The sequence below is a fragment of the Amborella trichopoda genome, chromosome 12, assembly GCF_054954075.1.
Source record: "Amborella trichopoda isolate Santa Cruz 75 chromosome 12, AtrichopodaSantaCruz75HAP2 v2.0, whole genome shotgun sequence".
NCBI lineage: Eukaryota > Viridiplantae > Streptophyta > Magnoliopsida > Amborellales > Amborellaceae > Amborella > Amborella trichopoda.
This window is the reverse complement of record NC_142347.1, coordinates 11,025,792-11,038,868: the sequence shown is the minus strand read 5'-3', so window position 1 is coordinate 11,038,868 and position 13,077 is coordinate 11,025,792. Positions and strand designations below refer to the sequence as shown.

Sequence of the window (13,077 nt, the reverse complement as noted above, 5' to 3'; positions counted from 1 at the left end):
CTATTTTTTAAGCTTTAAACTTTATAAATAAAGATGAAAATATATTTTATGGATATCACAAAGATTTCCAGCATTGAAACCACATTTCTCAATATTATTTGAAGGTAGGCTCTAATTTGATTGTTTAAAGCCTAGGCTCTATACAAACCACACCAACCAGCATTTGAGTTATAAACAGTTTCATTGCACCTCCCCAACCGTTGGATTTGAACAGGGATGGACAAGGGGCTCTAGTCAAAATCCATCAAAACACCGTAGGATTTGGACAGGAATGGACAGGGGGCTCTAGTCAAAATCCATCAAAAAAACCTCAATTGGACTTTGAGAGGAAGCACAAACCCCAATCATCCGTTATCAACATCAGGTTATAGGGAGGACCTAGGAAATTATTAATGATATCAACGTATGCAAATCCATATCTCACATGTTATTTAGAAAACGGATTGGTAGAGTAAATAAATAGCACACGCCAATCTCAATCCAGATCAGCGGGACCAGTGATTCTGATGAGCCAGATCAACAATCTGGCCCAAACAAAACAAAAAAGAGACATTAAATATAGGATGACGTTAACATGTGGCCAGCCCGCATATTGTAGAAATGCGGGCTGGGCCATAAATATATATTTTAAATATAGTTTGATCATGAAAATCATGAATCTGAAAAAATAAATAAATTTTGAAACCTAAAAATACTAATTATATTAAAAAAAAAATTTGGACCATTAGTTACAATTATTTTTAGATGAACCACCTATTTACATCCATGATGCTTTATGCCCCTCAAACATGGACCCCATATTGTATAAATTCGGTCTAGCCCCACATGGAATAGCCCGAAAATAGCCCGTTATTACCTGAAAAGACGGATCCCTGAATATTTATTTTATTTTTTGCCAAGTTTACTCTCAACTTGATTTTTCAAACCTCAAACCACTTGGTAACCTTAATTTTTTATATTTTTTATCAAGTTTTCCCCTAATCCAATGCTTTAAACATCGAACCACATTCTGTTGAATTTTGTAAGTTAACCAAGCGATCCAATGTTAGAACCATCGAACCGCATTCTATTGAATTTTTTTAAGTGAACCAAGGATTTGATAAAAAATCCAAAGGCAAACTTGACAAAAAATAAAAAATATTCGAGTTACCAAGCAATCCGATGTTTGAAAAATCGGATGCTAAAAACTTAACGAAACTCATGGATCCATCATTTCAGGTAATAAAATGCTATTTTCAAGTCATTCTATTATAACGGTATAAAAACTCAGTCCGTACATAAATTTCCCCCAAAAAAAAAAAGAAAAACTTCTTAAAGAAATTGAACCTTCAACCATGCATTGATAGGCCCATAATCTAGCCAACTGGGCCATTTAACATTTTTGTTATATAATACATTATTATATCATATAACGAAATTGCCTTATCGATGCTGACCAGAAATCATCATGATCACTATTGATCTCCGATCTGGCAAATCTCGATCGGCAAATTTTCAATCATTGGTTTAAAGTCTTCTCATTTGGAGCATGTGCCTATAGGCATGAACTATGCAAGTATACTAAACAAGCAACACCAAGTGCGCAAATGCTCATGTGACAGCTAGATATAGGAAATGCAATAAAGAAAATTATAAAGAAATGTATATTTCAGTGACTGTGGAGCCTATCCTAGTATATGCTCTAAAATGTCAGCAAGAGGCAATAATGATATTGGAACGTCATTCACAACATGATTTGGCAGAATTTGGCGGCATCGTCCCCTCCCTCTGAACCTTTGAGCTGTGGAAATCATTACCCTGAAACGTGATCTCAGAATTCCTGTATTGACATCCAAAGGCAGTTCCAAAGCCCCAACCAAGGCCAAGTCCAACTCCACAACCTCCCCCTTCAAGAAAGGATTCCAAAGCATCAAGTGAGAAATACATATCTGGTTTCCCTTGCTATTAAAGCACTGTTTGCAGTTTTACGTTCTTACCCATGCCCAGCCCCAAGATATTCAAAGGCACACCTGAAGGACACATAGATCAGCAATAAGTCAAAGATAGTTCCATGCATCTTCAAAGTTATAACTACGATGCAAGCACCCAAAGGAATAAAAAATAAATGGAAAAACTTATGCATTTTAACAGAAGGAAGTACATATGATTTCATGAGAAGTTACCGATAGTCTTCTTGGATATGGAAAAAAAAAATTGGTAAGGATTCCTCAACAGTTAACACTAAAGAACTCTATAAACATTTCTAAGCTCTATGACACTAATGTTTGAGAGCAATGGTTCTCACAATAATCTTAGAAAACTCATCTGCAAATTAGTTTATATTCAAACAACACAGACACTCAGAGCAAATTTAGGACTTGAATCAGAATGAAAATCCCTAGGGCTGCATCTGGAGCATAAGAACGGTTCTCTCCCATACATCAATGCTACAGCAAGAGATCACAAATTCCTCTAACTTCCTGAACGAGTTGTCCCTGGTTGGCTGAATTTCCTCAAATAACACAAATTGTTTGTTCATTACGCTAAATGGGAGAAAAATAATATGGGTTTCTGTATTTTTTTGTTACAATTGCAGCTTTTTTTCTCTTTGCTTTTCAAATGGAAAACAGTAAATATGCAACAATTCAGCCACTTTGACTACATGTGGACTTGAGTTGTCTTGACATATCAGCTCAAAGTATTTTCTCGAACTCCTGTGTAACTTCAAAGCATGGACCATGTTTATTAAAATTAACAACATGAGAGTTCAGGTTCTACGAGTCAGTCTCAGACTTTGCAGCTTGAGGTCCAGAGTTCAATGTGAATGTCATTCTACTACAGATGCTGCCAGGATGTAGAGTAAAATTTTTGGGTTTAAGATGTTACTTGTGTAACCTCTATACCTCAGAGAGCCCAGTCTATAGATATTAAACATAAGCACTACCAAAGTATGCTGCAAATCAATGTGCTTAGATAATTGGCAAGTGTAATGTGTTAGGTTCTACAATGCAAGGTAAGTGGGTTATGGAAAAGAACGAGAAATCCATTCACATTCAGGAGAAGCATTTTTTTGGTTGGGGCTGACTGTAGGATACCGGCTCTCATTATTGTACTAGTTGGTTGGGGCTGACTGTAGGATGCCAGCTCTCATTATCGTACTACAATAAATCCTTGTGACTGCAATTTTAAGACTAACCATTGTGAAATGCAGAAAAGAAGAATGAGTAACTAACCCCCAAAACCCCATCCAACTCCAAAACCACAACCAATGCCAAAACCTGCACAAGAATGGAGTAATGGTCATTAAGAGAGAAGACGTGTAATTCATTACCATACCAAACCAAAAAATCAACAAATTTCACCACTGTCCAAACTGACATACCAAAACCTACACCACTGCCGTTGAAGTTTGTGAGGACCATTTTGTATAGCAATGCTTCAGGCCTTTCTTCACAGGAATACCAGCACTCAAGAACCAGGAATAGACAATAAATACATTAACATTTAGATCTGTAAGATCATTATCAAAAAAAAAAAACATTTCGATCTGTAAGATCTCTCAATAGCAATAAAAGGATTACAAGAAGAAATGAACAGGGTGAACATTAATGTATGGTCCCCTCTGATGCACAACATTCTTCGTAATGATCATCATGAAAAATGAACATAATTTCACAAACAGGACATTAGATTTATTCACTGTTTCAGCAACAAAACATATGAAGATGTATGAAGAAATCTAGGCTCCACGCAGTAGCCTTATGACAGTCCAATGTCAATTCCAAACCTAATACAAGCAAATAGAACCACAAGTTTAGAAAAGGAGAAAATAGTAGGCCATCATTACGTTTACAACATGAAGTCCAAGAACCATGGCAGCAATGTTCAAAAATGCGGATTCGGCCGCCTAGGCATTTTGAGTGCCTAATTGCCTAGGCCACGGTTTTTGGGGGGGTTTTCTCACCCTAAAGGCCACAGTTTTTGTTTTGGGGGTTAAAAATACCTCCTAAAACCCTTTTCCCCCTCAGCGAGGTTTTTTTCCGCTCGTCCGTAAAGTGTCACGGGTGGCGCCCAGATAGCAGCGCCTAGGTGGCGCCTTGCCTGCCTAGGCAGGAGCCCAGAGACAGGGCGCATAATGACCTCACCTAAACAGCAACTAGGCGTTTTTTAAATTTTTTCGCCTAGGTGGTCGGGCGGATGAATTTTCGAACACTGTGCGGCAATTAGTAATACGTGTCAGAACAACGAATTAGAGGAAAAAACTCAAAATAAGTCTCAATTTAGTTAATAAACAAAGCAAAAACATGTGTGCGTCAAAAGAAAAGATAAAAATATAAAATCTCAATTAGACAAGTAAAATCACATTCTAAGATCTTCCTGACCAAGGTTTCAAAAAACACTAGGAAGCCCTAGGCGACCAGCCTAGCGCCCAACGCCGAGCCCCTTGGGCGCCCCCTGTAGTACAAGTTCTATATATATATATATATATATATTTGTGTCAATTTTGCAATTTATGCATTTGAAAATTTTGTACTATTGTAACATTGTTTCTTATATACAAACATATGAAATATTGCATATTGAGAATCAACTTTTTCAAAATTTCAAAATTCAAACCATAGAAAATTTAAAACTTTAATAGGATATATATTATTAAGAGTCTCCAACTCTCTATATTACATAATAAGTGAAAAAGTTTAGAATGCTTCTTCAAACAGCAGAAAATACTTTTGATTCTCAAAAAAAGGTATAGCTAAGACATTAAGGGTTTAGGGAATTGTTCTTTTAACTTTAGGTTGAAAATATTCCCTATAAACCTTTTTCGGAGTCAAAATTATCCCCTTTTCCACCTAGCCCACCTGGAAACCCACCTAGGCGCCCGCCTGACCCACTTGGGCGCCCGCCCAAGTACATCCATCTGTGTTGGGCCGCATGGGTCTGGGCGTGCATTGTTTTGGTCTAAGGTACCAAGGCGCCGGGCGAACCGATTGTTGAAAAACTGCCTTCAGCAGGGTCTATAGTTCCCTGTGAAACTGCTTAAAAAATGAACAGAAGAAAGAAAACTTTATATGTTCATAAGCAAAGCAGTGACACACACTTCCTGAATAAGAAGACACTAAAACAGCAGACCCAGTTGCAACAACAGAAAAAGACACCAATAGAGAATGCAAAGAACATGCCTACGCTTACAATATAAAATCCAAGAAGAGTTATGAACAGAGTTTTAAAAATTGGCGATCCAATCCAGAATCGAGTGATCCGCATCAGGTATCGTCCAACCGGTTTTAGATCTGGTGAAAAAACCAGTGGTTTAAAACATGGATCGATGCCTCGGATCGGGTACCCCAAAAACCCATCCAGATCGGTGAATCGATGCTTCGGATTCCGCAATAAAAAAATACAAAAATATTATTAAAAATCATTATGAATGTTGTTTTTAAGGAATCCAATAAGAAATTGGGGTACTGCATTTTTAACTTTCACTTTTTTCCATCAATAATTGAATATTGAGATGTTCTTTCCCAGTATGAACTTATGTTAAGTTAACATTAATATAGTATTGTTTTAATTATAATATAGTATTACTATAATCTAGGTATTTGTATAACTATTAATTATAATATAATATTATAATATTACACCAAAATAATTTAAAAATATTAAAAAACACTTCCATATAATTTAAAAATAATTTTAGTGTATATAAAAATAATTATATTGATATAAATTTAACATAATTATATTAAGTTATTAACATAAATAAAAAACAATTTCATGTAATTATGTTAAAAGTAAATTATTATATGGAATTTTATTTTTGTAATTATATGTAATTAAAGATTAATTATATGCACTTTATGCTTGTATATTAGAAAAAATAAATAAATATAATTAATCTTAAAAAAGATTAAATCTTAAAAATAAATAAATACAATTAATCTTAAAAAGAATTATAGACCATTTCATTTGATAGATGTCCTTTTATAAGAGAGAGATCTATTTATAAAGCATTTAATTTATACATCATGGTACATATGAGAGAGAGCGCTATTTATAAAAGGGTTTAAGTGGTTGTGCACTGCAAAGGTTGTGCATTGAATTATCCCACATCGAAGCTTTAAAAGCGAATTCACTATTATAAAAAGTTTGTGGCGCATGCAACTTAATGTAATTGCGTGACTGGGACGTGTTTGACATACAATGGCAACTGACAATTGCGGGAAATGTGGCAACATAAGCCCCCAATTTTGAAAAAATTTCAAGAGTTACCCTTGTACATAATTAATTTGTGCATCTTATACTTTATATAAATTCCAAAATGATCAATGCAAAACGATTCATGACATCATCAAATCCGACTTATGACGTCATCTAGTGTTTTTCTAAAACAACAGGCCGGATCCCCTCTTTTCCCCAAATCCGGAATGGGATGGGCGATACCCGATCTGGATTGCCCGATTCCAGATCAAATCGCCGATTTTTAAAACACTTAAAAAAAGGGGATCCAACCGGTTTTTTAAAAAATACGCTCGATGACATCATAAGTCGGATTGAGATGTCATGAATCGTTTTGCATGGATCATTTTGGAATTTATATAAAGTAAAGGGTACACAAATTAATTATTTACAAGAGTAGCTTTAGAAAATTTTTTAAAATTGGGCGCTTATGTTGCCACGTTTCCTGCAATTGTTAATTGCCATTGTATGTCAAATACGTCCTAAGTTGCACACGCTACAAACTTTTTATAATAGTGAATTCGCCTTTAAAGCTTCGATGTGGTATAATTCAATGCACGCCCATTGCAGTGCACAACCACTTCTTAAACCCTTTTATAAATAGCGCTCTCTCATATATACAATGATGTATAAATTGAATGCTCTATAAATAGATCTCTCTCTTATAAAAGGACATTTATCAAATGAAATGGTCTATAATTCTTTTTAAGATTAAATTTATTTATTTATTTTTAAGATTTAATATTTTTTAAGATTAATTATATTTATTTCTTTTTTAAAATATACAAACATAAAGTGCATATAATTAATCTTTAATTACATATAATTACAAAAATAAAATTCCATATAATAATTTACAAAAATTAACGTAATTACATGAAATTGTTTTTTTTTATGTTAATAACTTAATATAATTATGTTAAATTTATATCAATATAATTATTTTTATATACATAAAAATTATTTTTAAATTACATGGAAGTGTTTTTTAATATTTTTAAATTATTTTGATGTAATATTATAATACTATATTATAATTAATAGTTATACAAATATCTAGATTATAGTAACACTCTATTATAATTAAAACAATACTATATTAATGTTAACTTAACATAACTTCATACAGGGAAATAACATTTCGATATGCGCATATTGATAAAAAAAATGAAAGTTAATAATGTAGTACCCCCATTTCTTATTGGATTCTTTACAAACAACATTTATAATGATATTTAATATATTTTTTGGATTTTTTTATTGCCGAATCTGACCGATTTGGCCGATTCCCGATCCGAACTGCCGATTCACCGATCCGAATGGGTTTTTGGGGTGCCTGATCCGTTTTTTAAACCACTGGTTATGACCATAGTTCGTAATAGGCATAACAACAATAAATTGGAGAACAAAAAACAGATTTAACCCCATTTTGTTCCAACAAAATGGACTAGTGTAAAGAAAATTAAGAAACAAAAAAACTTCAGCTATAACAAATAAATCACATTTGTGTAGAACTCCCAACCAATCGGTAGCCATTAACTCCTTTTGTACTTCAATATTATATCATCATCAGCATCATCATCAAAGCCTTTTCCCAACCATAAATCCTAAAAGTACTATTTTATCTTATACAGTCTATTCCCTCAACAAATAAAAAAATAAAAAAAATAAAAACATAACGTTATTAGGTTTTGTTCTAAGGCTTCTTAAACAATGCATAGAAGAGAGAAAATTTTACAGGTTCACAAAAACAAAATGAGGGCATTGGCTTCCTCCACAACAACAAAAAAAAAAAGGGAATATTTTACATGTACAAAAACCATGATGACATGACATTTGCTTGCTGTGCAACAAGACCTATAGCCAAACCATGTTAGACAGGAACAATGTTCAAAAAAACGGATTCGAGCGCTTCGGCGGTTTGGGGGCCTGGCTGCCTAGACGGGACACGGTGCCCTCACCAAAATCGAAACCCCCCACCCCAAACATAAAAAACATGGAAGTTCTTAGGGCATGATTTAAAGCCTCAGGGAGTTTTAGGGCAATTTTAGAGCCCCAAACCCCTTGTGATCATGAAATAGACGAAAACATAGACATTTTAAGACCTTAGTTTCACTTTCACATAAGACTTAACCAATTAAGATATCACATAATCAATTATTTATCTAATAAACTAAAACAAAAAAATCAGAATATCAAAATAAGACATTGTACAAAAAATGAATCAACTATTCATAAAAGAATACAATATATGCTCAATTTCGTCGTCCAAGTGAGAAAAAAATCAATAAATCACCAAAAAAATCAATATTTAACTACAAACATGTAAATATATCATAAAAGAAAAAGAAATAAAAATAAAAGAAAAAATACATGATTCATAAGATAATATGTTGTAGCAAAATTAAATCAAAGCCCTCTTTCAAATATGATAATACGTTAAAAATATCAAAAATCAAATCAATGTCAGTGCAAACCTCGTCTATTGGGTCGCCAAAAGTTCTCAAAATCAACTACAAGAAGCTCCAAATCTACCCATGAACTATTGCCTTCGTTTTGGGAAGAAATTGAAAAAATAAAATATTTATTGATCTTTCGATAAAGCACAAAAGCGTGGTTTCTTGGGGGGTTTTCTCACCCTAAATACCATAGATTTTCTATTGGGGGTTTAGAACACCCCCTAAAACTCTTCCCCCGCGCCCCGCCCCCCCCCCCCCCCTTTTTAGGGGGAAAAAGTTATATTTTTTTATCCTCACTGAGGGTTTTTTTCTGCCCACCCGTAAGTTGTCACGGGGCGGCCGCCGCCTAGAGACCTAGGCAGCGCTTTGACCACCTAGGTGGGTTGCCTAGAAGCAGGACGCATAATGACCCCGTCCAAACTGGGCTTAGGTATGTTTAAAATCTTTTCACCTAGGTGGTGGGGAGGCTGAATTTTCGAACATTGGACAGGAACATGCCTAGATGATGAAGAAGCTCATCATGCAACCTAGGATGGATGCCAAATCCTAAGAAGACGCTGCATGTTATGTATTGCATAACGAGGAATGCCACATAAGAGTGGGATTTGGCTTATACCATGGAAATCGATTTGACAATACCCATCAACAAAACCTGAAGTGACAAAAGATTCCTCCATTTCACTGGAAAGAGAAAATGTAAAGAAATTTCTTCTAAAATCAACAGAGACATAAAATTGGCGAAATAAAAATTTATTATTTGGGAATATAGAATGAGAAAATGAAAAGAAAATCAAAACATATTATAGGAAACTAAAAGGAATGGATTCAGATCCATGTGTTGAAACCCCAAAATCAACGGAGACATAAAATTGGCGAGATAAACATTTATTATTCTGGAATATAGAATGAGATAATGAAAGGAAAATCAAAAGATATTATCGGAAACTAAAGGGAATGGATTCTAAAACTATTCACAAATCCATGTGTTAAACCCAATAACACAACTGAATAAGATCTTTTCGAAACTTTTTCATACTTGAACAGATAAAGAAGTTTACCAAGAAAATAAATTATATGATGTGATAAATGACTATCCAACACTACAAAAATTTGAAAATTTCGATAGGCCCTTTAAATGCAATTTTGAAATTGTGAGGTTCAGGCATATCTCAATTGTGCGATTGAAGGAGGCTCGAATTGATACTTCATTTCTTATTGAACCCTGAATGGGATTAGTATTGCTGTAGCCAATTAGCTATTGAATAATTTAAATTAGTGACCATATTTCTTTGGAAAGGAAAGATGAGAGGAGAGGCGAATGATGTCAAATTTAGCAGCTAAAATTCTTTTAATTCCAGAACAAGAAAAATTTTGTCAAGGAAGGAACTTGAATTCATTTTGGAATTGTAAAATTTTATGGCAGAGGGCTTCCTCAGAATTCCCTGTCTTATTACAGATGATGAGGTCAAAAGGTACGATTTGTGGAATAAGACTGACATTGTAGAACACTCAAAAAGATCATGAGAAAGGGGATCAAATAGACCTGAGAGTTTTGCTCCTTTCCCTTGCTTCATACCATTCCAATCCAATAGACAAGGATCAAAGACACTATGAGAGGAGCTAGAAGCATTTTTTAGTCATTGATGAAGTCATATTTTTTATTTTTTTTGAAGAAAGGTTAACTTATTGATGAGGTCATATTACAATATCAATGGAGGATTTGTGATGCTTTTCCACCAAATTAGCAATCCTCCTTCCCCATATAAGCCTTTTGTCTCTCTTGGAATAGAAGATCCTGATGTCAGGATTTTGATGGGAAAACAATATGACAGAATTCAACATTTCAAAACACAAAAAAAAAGAAAGAAAGAAAAGAAAAAAAAACAGAGACAGAAAGAACAATACGAAGGAACAATTCTAGCAATGTAAACCTCTACAAGTAATCAGGTTTACAATCAGAATTTCTTGGAGAGTTTGACTTCCAAAAGTGGTCTTCTCCTTTAGATAGAACATTCTTCCAACATTAATTTTGAGCAATTCCCTTAATGCAGTTTGATCAGCAATACAAGACGAGAGGTTTCCTTGGAGGTTGGGAAATGCTTCCGAAGAGACTTCAAGCACAAAGGGGAAGTTCCAAGTATGACATCTGCCAAAACATCAAGAGGCTAACTAGGCAAAGTTTTTATCAATAGAGCGGAGATCCAAAACACTCCTTTTGATGCACAGGTACATGGACGATCTCCATGTGAATTTCACCAAGAGGCTTCCGAAGAGACTTCAAGCACAAAGGGGAAGTTCCAAGTATGACATCTGCCAAAACATCAAGAGGCTAACTAGGCAAAGTTTTTATCAATAGAGCGGAGATCCAAAACACTCCTTTTGATGCACAGGTACATGGACGATCTCCATGTGAATTTCACCAAGAGGCTAACCAGGCAAGTTTTTATCAACAGAACGGAGAACCAAAACACTCCTTTTGATGCACACGTACATGGCTGATCTCCATGTGGATTTCATTTTTCTTGCTCTGTGATCTTTTCTATTTTTAACAGATAAGAAACTATTGTCCATCAAAAGAAGAATTTCTTTTGAAGGAGAAATTCTTTAACATCTTGGTCCTTTTAGAGAAAACTCAAGAATATCTATCTCTCTTTGAGAATCAAAAACTATTAATTAATCCACCGGCAACGAAACTTAACATACAAAAATTTTAAAAGATATTTATCAGAGCATAATTCTGATTTAAAATTACAAATATGTGCAGAATATTGATTTCACTCCAAAGGGATCGCTTGAACATGAACGATACCGTCCAATAGTCACTTGGTGAATGTTATGTTAATTGTATAGGCTGAAAAGAATCTAAGCACCAGATCTAACCAATTCACATTGCTTTCAAATTGCAACAAATACATTCAAGGATATTAGCTAATGTTCAAAATCAGTTCCTTGACAGTCAAAGAGCATCATAGGGTAGTGAGTATAATATATCAAAAATCATCATTATCATCCAAGATTATCCCAATTATTTGGGGTCGGCCACATGAATCATGTTCCTCCATTTTTTACTATCAAGGGCCACAATATATCAAAATTCACTTAGGAAAATCCAGGTCGAGAAAAAGTGAAACCCTTTCTCATGAAAAACTAAATAATGAAGGTCTTTTTTAAATTAGATTTAAGCTCATAAGAAAGTTCCCAAATCTGGCTAAACTTGTGAACAAGGGAAATTTCTAGGTATCATCTTGCAAGCACATGTCCATTCCGATCAATGCAATCTAAGTAAATAGCACAAAACATTATGTATAGCCAACAATATATGTTAGGGCATGGAGCTAGACTATGTTCATCACATAGGGATCAGTAATAGGTAAAAAACAATGGAGCAAATTAGAGAAACTTATCATTTTTAAACAGGAAGTTAGAGAAATACCAGTTTCTCTAGATACTGTAAATGTCATTGAAATTAAAAAAGAAAAAAGCAAGAACAAAGTAAGAATAATAATGTAAAATCATTGATTAAAATGCAGACAAGAAGGAACCACCATCATAAGATTCATCAGAACATCTTTCTAAACTTCTTTTTTTTTTTGACAAATCTTTCTCATGCCATGACAAACTCTAGACATGACCAACTCACACGGTCAACTCATTTCTTCATATCATCTGGGAATACACAAATTCAAGCTGAATGTAATAAGAAGGTAAAATAGCAAAATTATCCACATTTATTAGGAGAAGATATTTAGCATTAGAGAATACTTACTTACAGGGAGATTCAATTTGCCCCGGAACACAAAATTATACAAAAGAAATTGTGGCGTGATTGTTAGAGATCATTAAACAAGAATCCCTAAATTTGCCCTTACTGTTTAGGTCATCAAAAGAAGTATATAAAAAATAAAGGAGAAGTAAAAAGGACCACTCACAGTAGAGAAGGAAGTGGAGGTTCGACTGTCCGTTTCAGCGGGGGCTTTTCTCTCTTTTAGATGATATAAGGACTCGTATACTGCGACCGTAGACCGGTTTAAGACGCCTAACCCGTAAACCGGCCGTTTCAGCCGCCCTAAAATATGAAAACATTAAAAAAATAAAAAAAAATCTATGAAAATATGACAAACATATAAAGAGATATTAAAACAAAACACATTCAAATGAAGTTGAAAATTAATGAAAAAAATGGATTTTAACCTATTTTATATTTTTTAATAGCTATTTTTTAATTTTTTTAAAAAAAATAGAAAAATATAAAAGTGAGTATTAATGACCAAAACAATTTTTAATCTTTACCATAATGTAAAGAATATTTAAAAATGTATTACAAATCAAAATCTTTAGTTTTGACAATTTATATACAATTTTTTTATTTTTTATTTTAAATACCGATTGATCACCCAAACCG

The 13,077-nt window shown here is 33.9% G+C and overlaps 1 protein-coding gene across 6 annotated transcripts; it reads right to left on the bottom strand.

The window, feature by feature from the left end:
* Nucleotides 1-1,457: 1,457 nt before the first annotated feature.
* On the bottom strand, nucleotides 1,458-12,640 carry LOC18431832 (uncharacterized). 6 transcript variants are annotated; one of them, XM_011624142.3, is made up of 5 exons: nucleotides 12,442-12,640; nucleotides 3,362-3,489; nucleotides 3,213-3,257; nucleotides 1,977-2,009; nucleotides 1,458-1,886 (listed from the first exon to the last, which is right to left on the bottom strand). In XM_011624142.3, the coding sequence occupies exons 2-5, from the start codon at nucleotides 3,399-3,401 to the stop codon at nucleotides 1,720-1,722; spliced, it is 285 nt and encodes a 94-aa protein (XP_011622444.1). In that variant the 5' UTR covers nucleotides 3,402-3,489; nucleotides 12,442-12,640; the 3' UTR covers nucleotides 1,458-1,719. The 6 variants fall into 6 exon arrangements, with proteins under 6 accessions (XP_011622444.1, XP_020521394.1, XP_011622445.1 ...); XM_020665735.2 differs by having other exon boundaries at nucleotides 3,362-3,446; XM_011624143.3 differs by having other exon boundaries at nucleotides 12,446-12,640.
* Between the last annotated feature and the right edge of the window lie 437 nt (nucleotides 12,641-13,077).

Bases quoted from the DNA above. Each gene is read 5' to 3' on its own strand.
- LOC18431832 (XM_011624142.3), bottom strand. From the start codon at position 3,401: ATGGTCCTCACAAACTTCAACGGCAGTGGTGTAGGTTTTG. The intron at 3,258-3,361 runs GTATGTCAGTTT...ATTCTTGTGCAG, and splicing joins CGGCAGTGGTGTAGGTTTTG to GTTTTGGCATTGGTTGTGGT. The intron at 1,887-1,976 runs GTAAGAACGTAA...CCTTTCTTGAAG, and splicing joins TATCTTGGGGCTGGGCATGG to GGGGAGGTTGTGGAGTTGGA.